The sequence below is a fragment of the Microtus ochrogaster genome, linkage group LG5 (assembly GCF_000317375.1).
Source record: "Microtus ochrogaster isolate Prairie Vole_2 linkage group LG5, MicOch1.0, whole genome shotgun sequence".
Lineage (NCBI taxonomy): Eukaryota > Metazoa > Chordata > Mammalia > Rodentia > Cricetidae > Microtus > Microtus ochrogaster.
Window position 1 is genome coordinate 60922523 of NC_022031.1, and position 18609 is coordinate 60941131.

General features: G+C 41.3%; 1 protein-coding gene and 1 pseudogene across 1 annotated transcript in view; both read left to right on the plus strand.

The window, feature by feature from the left end:
- Positions 1–18609, plus strand: part of Virma (vir like m6A methyltransferase associated) — a 65035-nt gene that overhangs the window by 11466 nt on the left and 34960 nt on the right. The window contains exons 3-8 of the mRNA XM_026786612.1: positions 1901–1987; positions 3813–3861; positions 8426–8594; positions 9937–10059; positions 11038–11310; positions 16313–17453. Of these exons, the coding sequence (XP_026642413.1) occupies positions 1901–1987; positions 3813–3861; positions 8426–8594; positions 9937–10059; positions 11038–11310; positions 16313–17453 (1842 nt within the window). The remainder of the gene's footprint in view (positions 1–1900; positions 1988–3812; positions 3862–8425; positions 8595–9936; positions 10060–11037; positions 11311–16312; positions 17454–18609) is intronic.
- On the plus strand, positions 15552–15838 carry LOC101996157 (annotated as a pseudogene).

Here is an 18609-nt window from a genome sequence, read left to right on the forward strand (position 1 = left end):
GTGTGTCTGTGTGTGTGTGTGTGTTTGTGTGTGTGTCTGTATGTGTGTGTTGTGTGTGTGTGTGTGTCTGTGTGTGTGTGTTGTGTGTGTGTGTGTGTGTGTGTAGTCCTTCTTGTGTCATGGGTGGAGATCAGAGGACATCTGGGAGTCAGTTCTCGCCTTCCACTGTGTGAGTCTCAGCAGCAGTCTTACTGCCCTGAAACCTGGAATATTAAGCTCAAAACTAATGCTAAGAATGTAACATACTTATAATGTTTTTTTTCTTCCTGTAAAACTCAGAAATTACAGGTAAACACAAAATTCCTGTAATATCTCTATCCTGAGAGGAGAATCCTAAATTTTATTTTATTTATTTGTTTGGTTTTTGTTTTGGCTTTTCTTTTTTTTTCTTCTGTTTTTGTTTTTTTGAGACAGAGTTTCTCAGTAGTTTTTTGGTGCCTGTCCTGGAACTAGCTCTTGCAGACCAGGCTGGCCTTGAACTCATAGAGATCTGTCTTGCCTCTGCCTCCTGAGTGCTGGGGTTAAAGGCGTGCGCCACCCACCGTCCAGCTGGTTTTGGTTTTTCAAAGCAGAATTTCTTCATGTAGCTTTGGATGTCCTAGAACTAACTTTGTAGACCAGGCTGGTCTCCAACTCAGAGATCCACCTGTCTCTGCCTCCCAACTGCTCTCCTTAAAGGTATGCACTACCACCACCTAGCTTGATGTATTTTTAAAAAGATTTATTTTTAGTTTTAATTGTATCTATATGTATCTCTCTGTTTCTCTGTGTATGTGTGTTTGTTCATGCTTGTGTGCATGTAGGTGCCCATGGAAGCCAGAAGAGGAAGTTGGAACCCCTGGAACTAGAGTTACCAGAAGCTGTGAGCTGCCCAGGGTGGTGGTTTCTAGGAACCAAATTTGGGTCCTCTGCAGAAGCAGTATTTGCTTTTAACTACTGAACCGTCTCTCCAGCCCATTTTGTTCTTTACTTACTGGCCTGTTTTTCGTTGTATAGCCCAGGCTAGCCTTGAATTTGCAGCTTACCTTTCTACAGGCACACACTCAAATCTGGCTTTGGATAACAGCGTCTGTCTGTCTGTCTGTCTGTCTGTCTGTCTGTCTGTCTGTCTGTCTGTCTGTCTGTCTGTCTGTCTACCTATATGGAGAGGATGTGTGGATGTGTGGATGCCACAGTGTGTTTATGAAGTTGGAGGAAAACATTCAGGAGACAGTTTTCTCTTTCCACTGCATGTGTGGGTCCTGGGGATTGAATTGTGGTTATTGGACTTGGTGGCAGGGCCCTTTGTCATGTGAGCCATTTTGCTGGTGCTGTTACTTTTATAAATGTGCCATCTTACATAAAGTTATGTTTTTAAAGTCATTAAATTGTAAAAGTCTAATACAGTCAGATTATCTTTTGATTGTTTTGTTGTGTTGGAGAAAAGACTCAGAGCCTTCTGCATCCTAGGCAGGAGCTCAGCTGTATCCCTGACACAAATGCTTAAGGTAGATACTGAGCAGCAGGCAGAAGGACTATGTTTATCTTCCTATCTTTCTAATTTTCATGATTAAAGTCATTTTTTTAAAAACTTTTTTTGGCTGTTTTGGTGTTTTGATTTTTTTAGACAGGGTTTCATCTGTGTAGTCTTGGCTGTCCTGAAACTAGCTCTATAGCTCTAACCACCTGTCCTCCTGAGTGCTGGGATAAAAGTTCATTTTTAATAATACTTTTATGACTTACTTGAGTATTGGATAGAATTTTGTTAAAATATGTAAGTCATTTGCTCTTTTATTTAAATCTGAGGAATATTTTTTCCAGGTCTTAAAATTAGTCAGGACTTTGTACTTACTGTGGTTTTGTGTTACTATAGGAACTAATTGTTAAAAAGGCTGATGGTTTGTCTTTGTTTGATTTACAGGGAGACATCTCCACACACATTTCAGCTAGACTTATTCTTCAATAATGTGAGCAAACCTAGTGCTCCAGTGTTCGATAGGTTGGGAAGGTATGTATATACTAATAACTATCAGAAACCTCACTGAGTCGTGTTACGTAGATAGAAGTGTTCAATAGGTTGGGAAGGTATGTATGTACTAATAACTTTATCAGAAACCTCACTGAGTTGTGTTACATAGATAGAAGGAAGTGTCTGGTGGTAGACACAAGAATGCAGGGTTTAATTTTCTCTGTGGGCACTATGAAAGAAATGCTGAACTGAGAGATTTTCATAAAAGCTCAAGTGTGTAAAATAATAGCCATCTTTTGTTTCTTGTTACTTGTGCGTATGTGCATCATAAACACGTCCCTGTTGTGATTTACTACCAGCCTGGTCTGGGAAAGGCAGCCTTTTGATTATTAAAACTTCTGTTAGCAGCAAGAACTAGTACTTGGTGGCTTTCTTTTACACCACTCTGCTGCTTAGCTTGCTTCATGGCCAGACTGTCAGATTAGACTTAGCAGTAGATATGCCCTTTTTAGATTACCTAATATGTGGTAGATGCTAAAACTGCATGTTTGCTGCCAGTGTAACCATTGAATGAGTTTAGTAAGAACTCATTACAACATGAAAAAAATTAAAGGCAGTTTAAAGATGAAAAAATATGCCTTTAGTAGGAATTAGCAACTTTACTTATTCTTTCCTGATTCTCATGATTTCATGGGTGATTGCATTGACAATTTAACATTTTTAAAGCCTAGGACTTTAGACAACTAGGCATATGCTCTACGCTAGGTGTAACCCCAACTGTAGAGTATTTCTTCAAATTTTGGTCCTAGTGTACTTTTTGGGGAGCAATGCTAGGATTAAATTTAGGTCTTTGTGCACACCAGACAAACAATCTTATCACAGAATGACATCCTCAGCCCATAGAGTATAATGTGGTTCTCTGTCTGTCTGTACATTAAATTTATGTGGAGGTACTTTTAAAATCATAGTGTGTGTGCTTATCCCAAACCAGTTACATCAAAGTCTTTTGTGGTTTGAAAGTATTTGATATTTGACTGCATTGAAATATTCGAAAGTAGAAAAACTTTTAGAAGTATTTATTTATTTTTGTTTTTAATACCACTTCATTCCAACCTAGGCAGTGCTGGTGAAAACTGTTTTCCTCGCTGATTTTGAGTTACTGGAAAAATGAACAAGTTCTGTCAACAGATCAACACTTAAATAGGTTAAAGTGCCTGACACGTGGTAGATTTCAGACAGTGAGAATGTCCAAAATAATCAGTGTGCCGGACTGACGAGAGTGGGCTCTGGGAGCCAAGGCTGTAGGGTTATCCCTGATACCTTTGTAACACTCCGTGTGTAGATTACAGCAAATTGTATACTCTAGTGTCAGCCATGCAGGAGCAACAGAAGTTCCTCCTGTTCTTGGGAGGAAAAGAATTTATTAGCTGTTCTAGTAACCTACGTTTTGTGTACTTTTAAGCAGTTCTTAAGTATTATGGAAGATAAAAACATAGGACACTGCGCACATGTGCTATAGGCCCAGGTCTATGTCGGGAACCCAAGGTTCAATTCCAGGCCCAGCCCTGCGGCCACCCTTCAGCACTCTCAACAGCTTGGCTGGTCTGGGGCTGAGACCCCAGGACTTACCACAGCGCCATCTTTGTTAGTTTTATGCCGTGGTGAGGGTGTGTTGGTCGGAGCACAGCTTTGTGGAGGGGCCTCCCCTTCCACCCTTGTGTAGGATGCAGGGATTGAGTGCAGCCCGTCAGACTCATGTGCTAAGTGTTTTTACCCAGTGAGTCATCTTAACAGCCGAAACTTTGTATGTAATCTGTAAAATTATTATTTGATCCTTTGTGTCTATTTTTACCCCCTTTTACAGCCTGGAATATGATGAGAATACGTCTATCATCTTTAGACCAAACTCAAAGGTAATTATAGATATTACTGTTTTGCCTTGTTTCTTAAGTTCTTATTTCTGTTCAGGTTTAAATAAGTCAGAGACAGAACTGGACCCTGTGTTCGGATGTTACCTCTTGTCAGCATCTTGCAGTTAAAAACTGGTTTAAAATGCTGTTTTCTGTCTACAGAGCTTGCACAATTTTATGATACATTTGAAATAAAGTATGGTTTTAAAACAATAAACTACTGGGGCTGTAGAGATAGCTCAGTGGTTAAGAACACTTGTTGGTCTCACAGAGGACCTGGTTTTGGTTCCATCCATGTGATGGGTCATAGCCATCTGTAACTCCAGTTTCAAAGGATCTGACGCCCTCTTCTGAGCTCCGTTGACAGGAGGCACACATGTGGTGCACATGCACACACACAGACAAAACACCCATGCACACAAAATAAACAAATGTAAAGTAAAGAACTTCGAGACCTCTTGTGTGGTTTCAGCCCTGAGTCTGGAAGAAATCAGCATTTAGTCTTCTCTCATATTTAGGTAGACAAGTTCATAGCATTCAGGACTGTAGATTATTACTGGATACTGCTATGTTCTGTTAAAGTTTTTTTTTTTTCTAAACAGATTTATTTAAAAAAAAATCACGTATCTGTATGTGGGTATGCTTTTATGGGTGTCCCTAGATCTCCTGGAGCTGAACTCACCGGCAGTTGTGAGCTGCCTGATGTGGGAGCTTGGAGTCGAACTCAGGTCCTCTGCAAGAATAGTACTTGTGCCGGATGGTGATGACGCTCGCCTTTAATCCTAGCACCCTGGAGGCAGAGGCAGGCAGATCAACCTGGTCTATAGGAGCTAGTTCAAGGACAGGCTCCAAAACTACAGAGAAACCCTGTCTCAGAAAATCAAAAATCAAGACGGGCGGTGTTGGCGCATGCCTTTAATCCCAGCACTTGGGAGGCAGAGGCAGGCGGATCTCTGTGACAGAGCTAGTTCCAGGACAGGTTCCAAAGCCACAGAGAAACCCTGTCTCAAAAATCAAAAAAAAAAAAAAGATTGTTCTAGACTCTTAAAGTTTTTAAAAATATATGTTTTTTGTATCATTTTACATCGATAATTTCTTTATGCATCAGATATTATTGGAGACTCATGTAATGGAAGATCTGAAATACAAAAATAAAGTGCAACCACTTAGCCTGACTCTGGGTATATGTATTTAATTAAATGTAAATTTTATGATACAAATTTATCTTCGTCTGTTATCTTCCTTTCAATAGGGTTCCTTTTTTACTTTTTATTATATTGATTTTTAAGAATTTATTTTTATTTTTGGGTGTTGAAGAGATGGCTCTGTGGTTAAGGGTGTGTAGTACTCTTGTGGAGGACATGAGTTTCGTCCCCAGCACCCACGTCAGGTGGCGAGCGGCTCAGACTGTTGCCGCTGACCTACAAGAGCACTGCACTCATGCACACATACAAGCAGACTCACTAAAGTAAAACAAAATATCTTTAAAATTAAAAAAGTATTAGGTTGTGTGTGTTTGTGTTGGATATGTGTATCTGTGTGCATGTATGTTGCCCACGAATGTGCTGGTAACCATGAAGGTCTGAGGAAGGTACTGGATCCCCTAGAGCTGAAGTTAGAGGTGTTTGTGCACCACTCTGGGAGGACTGGGATCTATTCTTGGGTCTTGTGGAAGAACAGCAAATGTTAAACACTGAGCCATTTCTTTAGTCCAATTTTATTATTTATTTATTTATTTATTTATTTATTTATTTATTTATTTATTTATTTTTTGTTTTTCGAGACAGGGTTTCTCTGTAGCTTTGGAGCCTGTCCTGGAACTAGTTCTGTAGACCAGGCTGGTCTCGAACTCACAGAGATCCGCCTGCCTCTGCCTCCCGAGTGCTGGGATTAAAGGCGTGTGCCACCACCGCCCGGCTCAATTTTATTTATTTATTTATTTTTTGTTTTTTTTTAAATCTTTATTTATTTATTATGGATACAATATTCTGTCTGCGTGTACGCCTGCAGGCTAGAAGAGGGCACCAGACTCCATTACAGATGGTTGTGAGCCACCATGTGGTTGCTGGGAATTGAACTCAGGACCCTTGGAAGAACAGGCAATGCTCTTAACCTCTGAGCCATCTCTCCAGCCCCCCAATTTTATTTTTTTAAGACTGGGTCATGCGCAGCCCAGGATAACCTGAGGATTACTAAGTAGCCAATGTTGGTGTTTCAGTTCTGATCCTCCTGCCTAGTCTTCCAAGTGCTGGTATTACAGGTGTGTACCACACCCGGCCCTGCAGTGGCATATCTGCAAGAGTTGGTGATTGGTTCCTCGGGATAGACAGCCTTTGCGTCTGTCCAGGTAGTTGATGACTGCTTTTGTCTGTAGTGCTTGCAGAGAGCTTTAGTGACTCCTGCCGCTTCACCTTCAGCCAGGAGGGCCACTGGGAGGGGAGTTTAGAAGACAGGGGCTTTGGTTTCTAGGATAAGTTGTTCCTAAACAAAAACTTTGTATTATTAAAAAAGTCGGAGCCAGGCAATGATAGTGAACACCTTTAATCCCAGCATTCAGGAGATCCCAGAAGCAGGTGGATCTTTGTGAGTTCAAGGCCAGCCTGGTCTACAGAGTGAGTTCCAGAACAACTAGGGCTACACAGAGAAACCCTGTCTCAAAACAAAAAGAAAGAAAGAAAGAAAGAAAGAAAGAAATAAAGAAAGAAAGAAAAGAAAAGAAAATGAAATGAACAAAACATCACACACCCAAATTAAATAGACTAAAAGTCTGAATATCCCCATGAGCTTCTACAGTTAGAACAGGAACTATGAAGCTCCACATTAAATTTTATGCTTTCAGTATCAAATATCTTTGTGTAGTAATCCACCACTGAAACAAACAAAAAATCCACGACAGAATTGGAACTTAACAGTTATCTTTATTTACCTCCTCTTCATAATTGGTGTCCATTGCCTTCATTCAGCTCTCGTTAGTTTTTACTGTGTGTGAGGCAAGCTTGCAGCAGCCGTCAGCCTTGCTGCCCAAGCGCTGGGATAGGAGGCATGCATTGCCGTGCCTGGTGCAGTGCCGGCTGTTCACACACTCACGTTTTGTTACAGGAAGGATTGAGACTACCCTTCACAGTTAATGTGTGGAGCCACGGATTCAGTTCTGAAAAAGTGCAATTTGTCATATCTGTTTAGTTTATAATAAATATTAAAGGCTAATGGTATTGTCTTTGGTCTTTTGGGAAGAAAAAAAATGTTTTAAGAAAGACAAGTTTGCCGTGCAGTGGTGGCGCACACTTTTAATCCCACCACTTGGGAAGGCAGAAGGAGATGGATCTCTGTGAATTCGAGACCAGCCTGGTCTACAGAGTGAGTTCCAGGACAGCCGGGACTACACAGAGAAACCCTGTCTTGAAGAAATAACCTCTTCTCCAAAAAAGGGGACAAGTTTATTAAATACTGCAAGGGGTAGGGGTGGGGTCAGTGGGCTAGATAGCAACCTGAGTATCACCTGAAAGTTTCCCTGTGAGAATGATTCATTTCATGGCCAGCATTTGTTAGCATCTCACATACCCCCAGTTCTGATGGGAGAAGTGCTAGAACTTTATGGACCTTTATCATTCTGGAGACCGCACATAGTGTGGGCATTGTATTTCCCTGACTCTCAACTAGTTCACTCTCAGTTTTCTTCCTTGCTTGGGAGCTTATCCATGCTCTTTGAACAAAGTCCACATGAACTATAGACAGGAAGATTTGGTCTTAGCATGGGGTAGGTGCAGAAATCTGGAGGACTGTATAAAATCTGTGCCTCTGAGTGACTTTCACCAATATTTGCCTTTTCCATTTTCCAGAATGCTTGTATTTATTTTTGCTTATTTTAATTAAAAAAAAACTTATTTTTTAGTCAGGTGATGGTGGTATACGCCTTTAATGCCAGCACTTGGGTGGGTGGCAGAGGCAGGTGGATCTTTGTGAGTTCGAGGCCAGCCTGGTCTACAGAGCGAGTTCCAGAATAGCCAAGGCTTCACAGAGAAACCCTGTCTTAAAAAACCCACATTTTTTTTTTATGTATCTGAGTGTTTTGCCTGCATGTATATCTGTGTACCACATGCATGCAGTGTCCATGAAGGCCAGAGGAGTATATGAGATTGCCTGGAACTGGAGTTACAGATGGTCGTGACATGACTTGTGTGCTGGAAATAGAATTACAGTCTTCACTGCTGAGCCATCTCTTAAGCCTCTTTTTATCTTTTAAGAAAGATTTTACTTTTAATTATGTGTATATGTGTGTATCAGTATATTGATATGTGCATTTAAAGCTTAAGTGCAGTGCCTCCGGAGACCAGAAGGGGCACCAGACCCCCCAGAAGCTAGAGTTAGTTGTGAGTCCCCTAACATGAGTGGTGGTAACTCAACTTAGGGCTTCTAGAAAAACCACAAACACTTTTAACTACTGAGCTAAACCTCCAGTTCCTTCAGCAGTGCTTTAAAGACTTTAGCTGAACCATAAACTAATATCACTTTACATTTGGCATATTAAAACATTAATTTGAGATCTTTCACCATCCCTAAAAATCAGGTAAATACTGATGGTCTGGTGCTAAGAGGCTGGTACAACTGTCTGACCCTGGCGATCTATGGATCAGTAGACAGAGTGATAAGCCATGACAGAGACTCGCCACCACCTCCTCCTCCACCTCCACCTCCTCCCCAGCCACAGACGACTTTGAAAAGGAATCCAAAGCATGGTGAGAAATCAGTTTGCTTTCCCTGGTGAAACTGTTTGGTTCTGTTCTAGCCAGAAAAGCCGATGCAGAGGCCTTTGCTACCTTTCCTCTCGCCTTGAATGAGATCTCACTGGTATTTGTCAGTCTCCTGTTCTTGTCAGTAAGATTTTATTTTTAGTTTTCTTCCTCTGTTTTTCTGAAGAGCTAGCTTGCTTGCCTGCTTTTCAGTCAGGGTCTTAGTATATAGTGCTGACTATTTTAGAACTCACAAAAATCTGCCTGCTTGAGGCTGAAACTAAAGGTGTGTGCCACCACACCTGGTCCTGGAGCGCATTCTAGATAGTCCCAAGGCTGGCTGGCTCCCTCTCTCCCTCCCTGCTTCCTTTCCTTCCTTCCTGTATTTCTTATTGGCCCCATTTAAAATAATGCAATCCCAGTATTAACCCTCCTCCGTGTGTGTGTGTGTGTGTGTGTGTGTGTGTGTGTGTGTGTGTTAAAGGCAAGGCCTCAATCTGTAGCCCAGGCTGGCCTCTAACTTACTATCTTTCTGCCCGTGTTCCTGATCTCTGTGATTATAGATAGGTAGGCGTCACAATGTCTAGTTTATTAATTTTTTTCTTTATTTAAGTAAGATCTCTGAAAGAATTGAGGAATAGTTAGGAAGTTTGGTATGTATTCCTGGAATATTTATGTATATTTTTTTAGGAGTAGATTTCAAATTTATTTGAACGGATTTCTCTCTTTTTTTAACGCTTTATTCTTTTGTACTGGTAAAATATTTTTATTTTTTAATTATGAGTTGTGTCAGATTGTGTGCATGTGAGAAAGTGAATGTGCGTGTATTGCGCTTGCTCTTTATGAGGTGCTGGGGTTCAGACCTGGAACCCGTGCTGGCTGAGCACGCACTTTGTCTCTAACCTCACCCCAGTTCACACCACAGCTCATTAACCTGTCAACCAGGCAGTGGTGGCGCACACCTTTAGTACTAGCACTCAGGAGGCAGAGGTAGGAGGACTTCTGTGAGTTCAGGTCTGGCCTGGTCCATAGAGTGAGTTCCAGGACAGGCTTCAAAACTACACAGAGAAATCCTTTATCTAAAAACAAACAAAAACAAACAAATAATTCTTCATATTTCCAGGGTGTTACCTAGAAATATAGTTCCTTAGACTATATTGTGTTTTTGTTTGTGGATAGTTAGAAATTCTAGATTTCTAGATCAGTTAGCAAAATTTTTATTAAATCTCTAGGCAGGAAAAGTTTGTATTATTGTTCAGTTTTGAGGATAAGTTCAGATGATAAAATTTTTTTTCATGAATTCATTTCAGTATACTTTAATAATTTGAACACATTGTTTCCCATATAGCTGATGGAGAGAAAGAAGATCAGTTTAATGGAAGCCCTCCAAGACCCCAGCCACGCGGACCAAGAACTCCTCCAGGACCTCCTCCCCCTGATGATGATGAGGATGATCCTCTGTCTTTGCCAGGTGTAGAATCTCTGCTAGGCTTTCCACCACTCGTGATATGTGGTGCTTCTGTTTGTTTTGTTCAGTTGTTTGTTTGTTTATTTGTTTTTTGAGATAGGGTTTTTCTGTGTAACAGCCCTGGAACTCACACTGTAGACCAGGCTGGCCTCAAACTCACAGAGATCCCTGTTTTTTTCTTCCTCCCAACTTTGTGGATTAAAGGTGTGTGTCAAAACCCACCTGGCTTGTTTTGTTTAATTTTTTCTGAGACAGGGTTTCTGGCTGTTCAGGAACTCATTTTGTAGAGTAGGATGGCCTGAAACTCGTACATCCACCTGTCTCTGCCTCCCGAGTGCTGGGATTAAAGATGTGCGCCACTATGCCCAGCTCAGGTGCTTATTGATTACAGAAGAGCATGAGGTGATCGAGTCTTGTTGATTGCCCCTTCTCCCTAGACTCCCTCATCCTGTCAGGTATTCTTTTTGTTTTTCCCATTGGCAGAGCAACTTGTTAAAAAAAATCAGTTAATTTGAAGCTATACCAACAGTGCTTTGAGGATAGAGTATTAATGTAACATGATAGTATATAGCACTTAGAAATAAGTAGTATGTATTGGTTTAAAAAACAAACCAACTTACTAATTTAAAAACTAAAAGAGTTTCATATTGCTGCAGAGCATAAAATACTATAAAATGGTATATTTTATTAATTGTAAATGAAGTTATATAGTATATACTGTGAGTGAGACTTGTTTTTATTTTGAGTCAGGATTTCACTTAAGTCTAGGCTGGTCTCACTATGGAGGTGAGAAACTCCTTTTCCAAGTGCTACGATTAGAAGCATATGTTACCATAACAGTCTTAATAATAATCTACCATCTTTTAAAAGAGCATTAGTGATCTAAGTCATCCAACACGCATTATGTGGCTGTAGGCTCCAGTCCTGATGCCTTGTGATATCTAAACCATTGAATAATCTGCTTTCAATCTCCTTTTCCAGTGTCTGGTGACAAGGAAGAGGACGTCCCCCATAGAGAAGATTATTTTGAGCCCATTTCTCCTGATCGGAATTCTGTCCCCCAGGAAGGTCAGTATTCTGATGAAGGGGAAGTAGAAGAAGAACAGCAAGAAGAAGGAGAGGATGATGAAGACGATGTGGATGTAGAGGAAGAAGAGGATGACGATGAGGATGACTGCCACACAGTAGACAGTATCCCTGATGAGGAGGAGGAAGAGGAAGAGGAAGAAGGTGAAGAGGATGAAGACGGTGAAGGTGGGAAATGCTAACTAGGACTTCTCCATGTTGGTTTGAGCCTTGCAGAAGTTCACAGTCGCAGTAAATGCATTGGAAGAGCTCTGTCAGTCGTATAGTTTGGCCTTAAGACATGATCGCAAATGAAGTTTCTGTCTCTTACTCTCTGTCAACTAACTTATTTATGTGACAGTGTTACCCTCCTCTTTAACTAGCTCAAAGTGTTGACTCTGTCATTTCCCTGGGGAGAGGTTTTATTTGGCTCATGCATGAGTTGCTACTTGGTTCATCAGGGTTAGCCAGAGAAGCAGAATTTAAAAGTAGGCTGTTTTTAGAATAAGCGATGAGGTATTATTGTAAGCTGGGCCAACTTTCTAAAGATAGATGGCACAGAGATGCTTTGACAAAATGCTATGATATTTTTAGAAATTTGTCTGCCTGTGTAGCTCAGTTATAAGTACATGTGGCTGAAGTTGCAATCTTTTAATTAGGTTTGAGTTTTCTTTTAAAGACAAAATGAAATATTTGAGTTAATTGGTCATTAATTTAGTTAATTGGTTAATTTGAGTTATAGGTGGTTGTGAGCCCCTGATATGGGTGCTGGGAACTGAACTCTGGTTCTCTGGAGACGATGTATGAGCATCAGCTCATATAACTTTTTTTCCCCTGAGAATACTTTATCTTGTTATTACATTGCTCTTTTCTTTTTTATCTTTGCACATGTATCTGTTTATATGTTGTGTGTTTGAGACTAGGCACATGTAATTGATCAGTTAACTCAAATATCTTAAATTCTTAATTTCCCAAGAAACAGCATGCAATACTAAACATTTATACAAAGTAACAGTCTACCTTGGCTTTAAAAAAATAGGGAGGGTTGTTTTAACAGGGGTGTGTGTGGGCTAATATGCTACAATCATTTGTGAGCTCACAAATGCCTCTGTAACTCTAAAACAACTCTTACTCTCACGATTTTGTATGATATACACATAATTAAATACTAAGTGATACTTTTTTTTTTTTTTAGCTTTCTCCATTCCCAGATTGCCAAATAGTCATATTTAGATTTCTTGTGTATGACTGGCAGATGGCTATGTTTTCTTAGGCAGGACAACTTTGCAGAGATAGCAAGAATGAACAGGTTAATTTGTTTTTTTGTTTTTTTTTTTTTTTTTTTTAAAGATTTATTTATTTATTAAGCATGCATTGCTGGCAAGGAAGGCACCAGGTCTCATTATATTACAGATGGTTGTGAGCCACCATGTGGTTGCTGGGAATTGAACTCGGGACCTCTGGAAGAGCAGCCAGTGCTCTTACCCTCTGAGCCATCTCTCCAGCCCTGAACAGGTTAATTTGACTTAGAACGTATCCAGCTTGTTGGAGAGTCAGATCCCAGAGACCCATCTTTTCAAAAAGCCTTGTTGCTAAGGACGGTCGAGAGGACTGGAGCAGTTGTCTAGAGATATTTACTTTTGGGGACCATTTTTGCACACTTTTAATTTTTTTTTTTTTTTTTATTTTTCAAGACAGGTTTTCTTCTCTGGGTATCTCTGGCTGTCCTTGAACTAGTTCTGTGGACCAGACTGGCCTCTAACTCACAGAGAGATCCACCTGCCTCTGCTTCCTGAGTACTGAAATAAAAGGCACGTGCCACCACCGCCCAGCCCGTTTTTACCTTTTTATAGGGTAGGCTGTAGTATTGTTAGGAAATAAGATGTACCTATGTCTTTGCTTTAAATCTGTTTTGATACAGAGGGGAAAAAAAACTGGTTATTTGTGATTAACAAAAAAGACTTTCTTTTTCTTTTCTTTTCATTTCTTTTGATTTTTCAAGACAGGTTTCTCTCTGTAGCTCTGGCTATCCTGAAACTTGCTTTGTAGACCAGGCTAGTCTTGAACTCACAAAGATCCTCCTGTCTGCCTCCCGAGTGCTGGGATTAAATGTATACGCCACCACCGTCCAACTAAGAGGCTTTATTTTTAAGCTGGGCATGGTGGTGTTTCTTAGGCTGGGGCAGAAAGGTGGTGAATGGAGGCTGCTTGGATCACACAGCAGTTTGAAATGTAAAAGACTGGGGGGGGGTGTGGGTCAGGGGTAGAACATTGGCACAGTGTAGTGATGAGGTGAGCGGGGTCGCGTCCCACTGCCTGGCTAGCTTTACCCGAAATAATTACACAGAAACTGTGTTTATTGAAAACACTGCCTAGCCCATTATCTCTAGCCTCTTCTTGGCCAACTCTCACATCTTAATTAAACCATTTCTAATAAATCTGTGTATCACCACATGACTGTGGTTTACTGGAGAGATTCTAGCCTACATCTGTCTCTGGCCAGAGAGCTATGGCATCTGCCACACTGCCTTCTACCCAGCATCCTGTTCTGTCTACTCCGCCTTCCTAATTTTCTGTCCTATCAAAAGGTCAAGGCAGTTTCTTTATTTAACCAATGAAATCAACACAAAACAGAAGACCCTCCTACATCAGCACAGCATTTATGAGGCTCTGGGTTCACTCTCAACACACACACACACACACACAAATAAACAACTACAAAAATAATAGGAGAAAGCTTTATTTAGACAAAGCTTAGCTTTTCTGCTTATGTTGTTTTCCATACGGCATTTAACTCAGACAAGAAAATATGCATGGAACAGTCTAGCTTTTGGGTTTTTATTTTTTTAAATAGGCTTTCACTATGTAGCCCTGGCTGTTGTGAAACTGAGTATGTAGGCCAGGCTGGTCTCTGATAAACAGAGATCTACCTGCCTCTGCATCCTGAGTGTTGGGGTCAAAGGAGTGTGCCACCATGCCCAGCTAGATATTTCTTTTATTTTTAACTCTTTGTATTGTGTTTGTGTGTCTGTGTATGGATAAGTTTACATGAGTACAGGCTCTTGAAGAGGCCAGAAGAGGTAATTGGATCCCCTGGAGCTGGAGTTATAGGTGGTTTTGAGCCCCCTGATATGGGTGCTGGGAATAAACTCTGGTCCTCTGGAAAAGATGTATGAGCATCAGCCCTTATAGCATTTTTTTTCTTGAAAGTACTTCATCTTGTAATTTCAGTGTTCTCTTTCCTTTATCTTGGCGTGTATGTGTGTATGTTGTGTGTTTGAGTAAGACATGTGTGTGGTTGTCACAGGACAAGTTTAGATGTCAGTTCTTGTCTTCCACTTTGAGACGGGGCTCTTGTTGACAGCTTTGTATATTCCAGGCCAGCTGGCCCGTACATTTCAGCATTAGAGTCTGGGCTTGAGTGGCAGGCGCTTTACCAACTGAGTCATCTCCTCCCTCTCCCTCTCCCTTTTTTTTGGATACAGTCTTTTTAAAAAAATATTTTTATTTTGTATGTATAGACAATTTGCCTGCATGTATATCTCTGTACCACATGCATACAGTGTTCACAGAGGACAGAAGGCATCAGAAACTGGATGGTTGTCAGCTACCGTGTGGGCAGTGGAAATGGGATTTGGGCACTCTGGCAGAGCACCAAGTACTCAACCTCTGAGTCGTAGCTCAGCCCTCAGAGATCTGGCCCAGGCTGGCCCGGCACACACAGCAGTCCTCTTGTCTTCTCAGTACTGGGATTACAGTTACTGAGTACCATGCCTGACTTGTAATGTTCTTACTTAATGTTAGCACATTAATCTTAAAAATAACCTCAGGCTGGGCATGGTGGCACACATCTTTAATCCCAGCACCCAGAAGGCAGAGGCAGACAGAGCTCTGTGAATTCCAGGTCATAAATAATGAATATTTATTATCAAGAATAAGTTTATTATTTATCTCAAATAAATAAATAAATATAAATAAGTAATTGAATAGAATTAAATTAAATCTTGGCCCTGCAAGATAGCTCAACAAGTAAAGGTGCTTCCTGTTGACTCTGTCGACCTGACTTCTCTCCCCAAGAGGAAGGAGAGAAATGGAGAGAAATGCCTCGTGCCAGTGTCCTCATCTGCACACGTGCTGTGACACGTGTCCCCAGCTCCAGTAAAGAAGTACGTAGTGTGTTTAAAACCCTCTAAAGCAGCTGGAGAGATGGCTCAGTGGTTAAGAGCATGAATTGTTCTTGCAGGAGACCCAAGTACATTCCCAGAACCCTTGTGGGTAGCTGAGAACTGCCTGTAACTCCAGCCCTGGGGTGTCTGACTCCTGTGGCCTCCTTGGGCACTCTTGCACATACCCATACACAGATACATGCAAAACTAAACATAATTTTAAAAAATTTCGATATTGGAGTCAGCACGGCTGTCCCGAGCGCCATGTCGGGTTCCTCTAGTGTCGCCGCCATGAAGAAGGTGGTTCAGCAGCTCCGGCTGGAAGCCGGGCTCAACCGCGTGAAGGTTTCCCAGGCAGCTGCAGACTTGAAACAGTTCTGTCTGCAGAATATTCAACATGACCCTCTGCTGACCAGAGTGTCTTCTAAATCCCTTCAGACCCCAGAAAGTCTGCTCCTTTTTGTAGTCAGCTATCTTGAGGTTTCTTAAACCACTTTTCATGAACCAGTGGATATTCTGAAGTCTGTACAGAAGCTTCTCTAATACGTGCCATAATATACAGTCTTTACTTGTCAATCCTTAACATCTACCTCTCTAAATCTTCATGGATTTCTGTTTCACAAGGTTTATATTTTATATACGCTGGCTGTAGCATACAATAAAACAGCATACAAAAAAAAATTTCTATATTTCAGAAGTTAAGCTTCATTTTCTCCCTTCCAAGAGAGGTGTTTTTGTTATTTTCAGTGTCTCATTTCTGTTAGGAAAAGAGGTCATCACAGAGTCAGTTATAGAGCTTAGCAGGCATAATAGAAGAATTTGTTAATAAGCTTATCAATAATTATCCTATTAAAGTTGTCAATTCTTGTTATGAGTAGGGGCAAAAGTTGATTTTTTTTTTTTTTTTGAGGAAATCAGTCATTTAGAATGCTTGGTTTACCACCCAAAAGGTTATTGATCAATCAGAGTTTACGTAGTGAATAAGAATGATGCAGTACTTAAATGCTGTTTAAACTTATTTTTAGGGGATGATGGTTACGAACAGATCTCTAGTGATGAAGATGGAATTGCCGACTTGGAACGTGAAACTTTTAAGTATCCAAACTTCGATGTTGAGTACACTCCAGAAGACCTGGCGTCTGTTCCTCCCATGACGTACGACCCGTATGACAGAGAGCTGGTGCCACTCTTGTATTTCAGCTGCCCGTACAAGACTACTTTTGAGATTGAAATCAGTAGAATGAAAGATCAGGGTCCAGATAAGGAAAATTCAGGAGCAATAGAAGCCTCGGTGAAGTTAACTGAACTGCTGGATCTCTATCGCGAAGATAGGGGCGCAAAATGGGTGACGGCTCTCGAGGAAATTCCCAGCTTAATTATAAAAGGATTAAGTTATTTGCAGCTGAAAAACACAAAACAAGACTCCCTTGGTCAGTTGGTAGACTGGACAATGCAAGCCTTAAATTTACAGGTAGCCTTTCGCCAGCCCATAGCCTTAAATGTCCGACAGCTCAAAGCTGGGACCAAGCTCGTGTCTTCGCTGGCAGAGTGTGGGGCTCCAGGAGTCACAGAACTGTTGCAAGCAGGAGTGATCCGTGTATTGTTTGATCTCCTGTTTGCTGATCACGTCTCATCTTCCCTTAAGTTAAATGCTTTCAAGGCTTTGGACAGTGTCATTAGCATGACAGAAGGAATGGAGGCTTTTTTAAGAGGTACCCAGAGTGAGAAAAGTGGCTATCAAAAGCTTCTAGAACTCATCCTTCTAGATCAGACTGTGAGGGTTGTCACTGCAGGCTCAGCTATTCTTCAAAAATGCCATTTCTATGAAATCTTGTCAGAGATTAAAAGACTTGGTGACCATATAGCAGAGAAGACTTCATCTGTCCCTAACCACAGTGAACCTGATCATGAGGCAGATGCTGGGCTTGAGCGAGCAAACCCGGACTATGAGAATGAAGTGGAGGCCTCTATGGACATGGACCTGTTGGAGTCCTCAAACATAAGCGAAGGCGAGATAGAGAGGCTTATTAGTCTCTTAGAGGAGGTTTTTCATTTAATGGAAACTGCACCCCATACAATGGTACAGCCGCCCGTGAAGTCTTTTCCAACAATAGCACGGATTACTGGACCTCCGGAGAGGGATGACCCATACCCTGTTCTCTTTAGGTAAGATACTTCACAAATATCCGGAGGTAGTTGTATGTGGTGATGTTGGTCTTTCATGTGCAGTACATAAGGACTTTGGTATTTCAGAATAGGTGTTCAGTAGCAAACCCAGAAGTCCACTGGTTGGAATGAGCCTGCGTGGTGTTGGTTAAAGCCACACTAGGAGCACAGATGCCTGTGAATGAGAGCAGTGCTTGTGTAAGCGTGTCTGTAAGCAGAGTAAATGCTGCCTCCGGGGACGTGGTAGAGAAGGACGGCCTGGGAAGGGGAGAGCCCTTTTCACTTTACTACAAAACTGGGTGTTGCCAATGTAATTTTGTAGTCCTGATAATGTATCTTTGGCGTTTATCATCTGCTTCTGTAATCTGTCTTTTAAGTTAGGTGGTAATATAATTTTGCCACTGTTAGTACCTCCTACAGTGATACAACCCCATGAGGATTTTACTAATCCGTAGTACATTTTTACTTTGTTTTAATGTTTGAAATGCTTTTTCTTCTGGCATTTTGCTTGTAAGTTTTGAACTAACAACAAATGGAAAGATAAACCTTTTATGATTTCTGTAACTGGTTTTTGTCTTGCTTTGGAACAAGTACATTGTTAGTAAGTAGATACTTGTCTGCTCTAGCATCTGTACATGACCATTCCTGGTTTAGCTGAAGTTGTCCAGACCTATTTTACTTTCCCTAGAACAAAGCCCAGAGTCTTGTGTGGGGGCTCTAGTCTGAGAGCTTGTCTTGGGAGAGTAAGATGGCGGGGGGCGGGGCTAATAAAGGAAGTGTTAGGATACTTTTTATTGTGCATTAATGGGGCTCATTTCCCTGTGGTTTCTCTGAGGACCTGGCTACAATATGTCCCTCCTTATCCCACTGAATGATTCGCACAGGGCCCTTGTTCACCAATCCTTTCACTCTTAGGTTGAAGATTGGCCACTAGGCACTCCTCTCTGCTTCTGAGCTTCTCTTCCTTGTGGTCTGAGCAATCTCATGGCTTTCAAGAAAGCTCTGAGAAAGTTAACAGAACCAAGCAGACCCATAAGGCCAGACCGAATTGTGAGAGGTCAGTGATGGAGCACTGGGGAGCACGGATCTGTTAGCTGAGAGCAGAGTCTGTGATGGAGCATTGGGGAGCACGGATCTGTTAGCCGAGAGCAGAGTC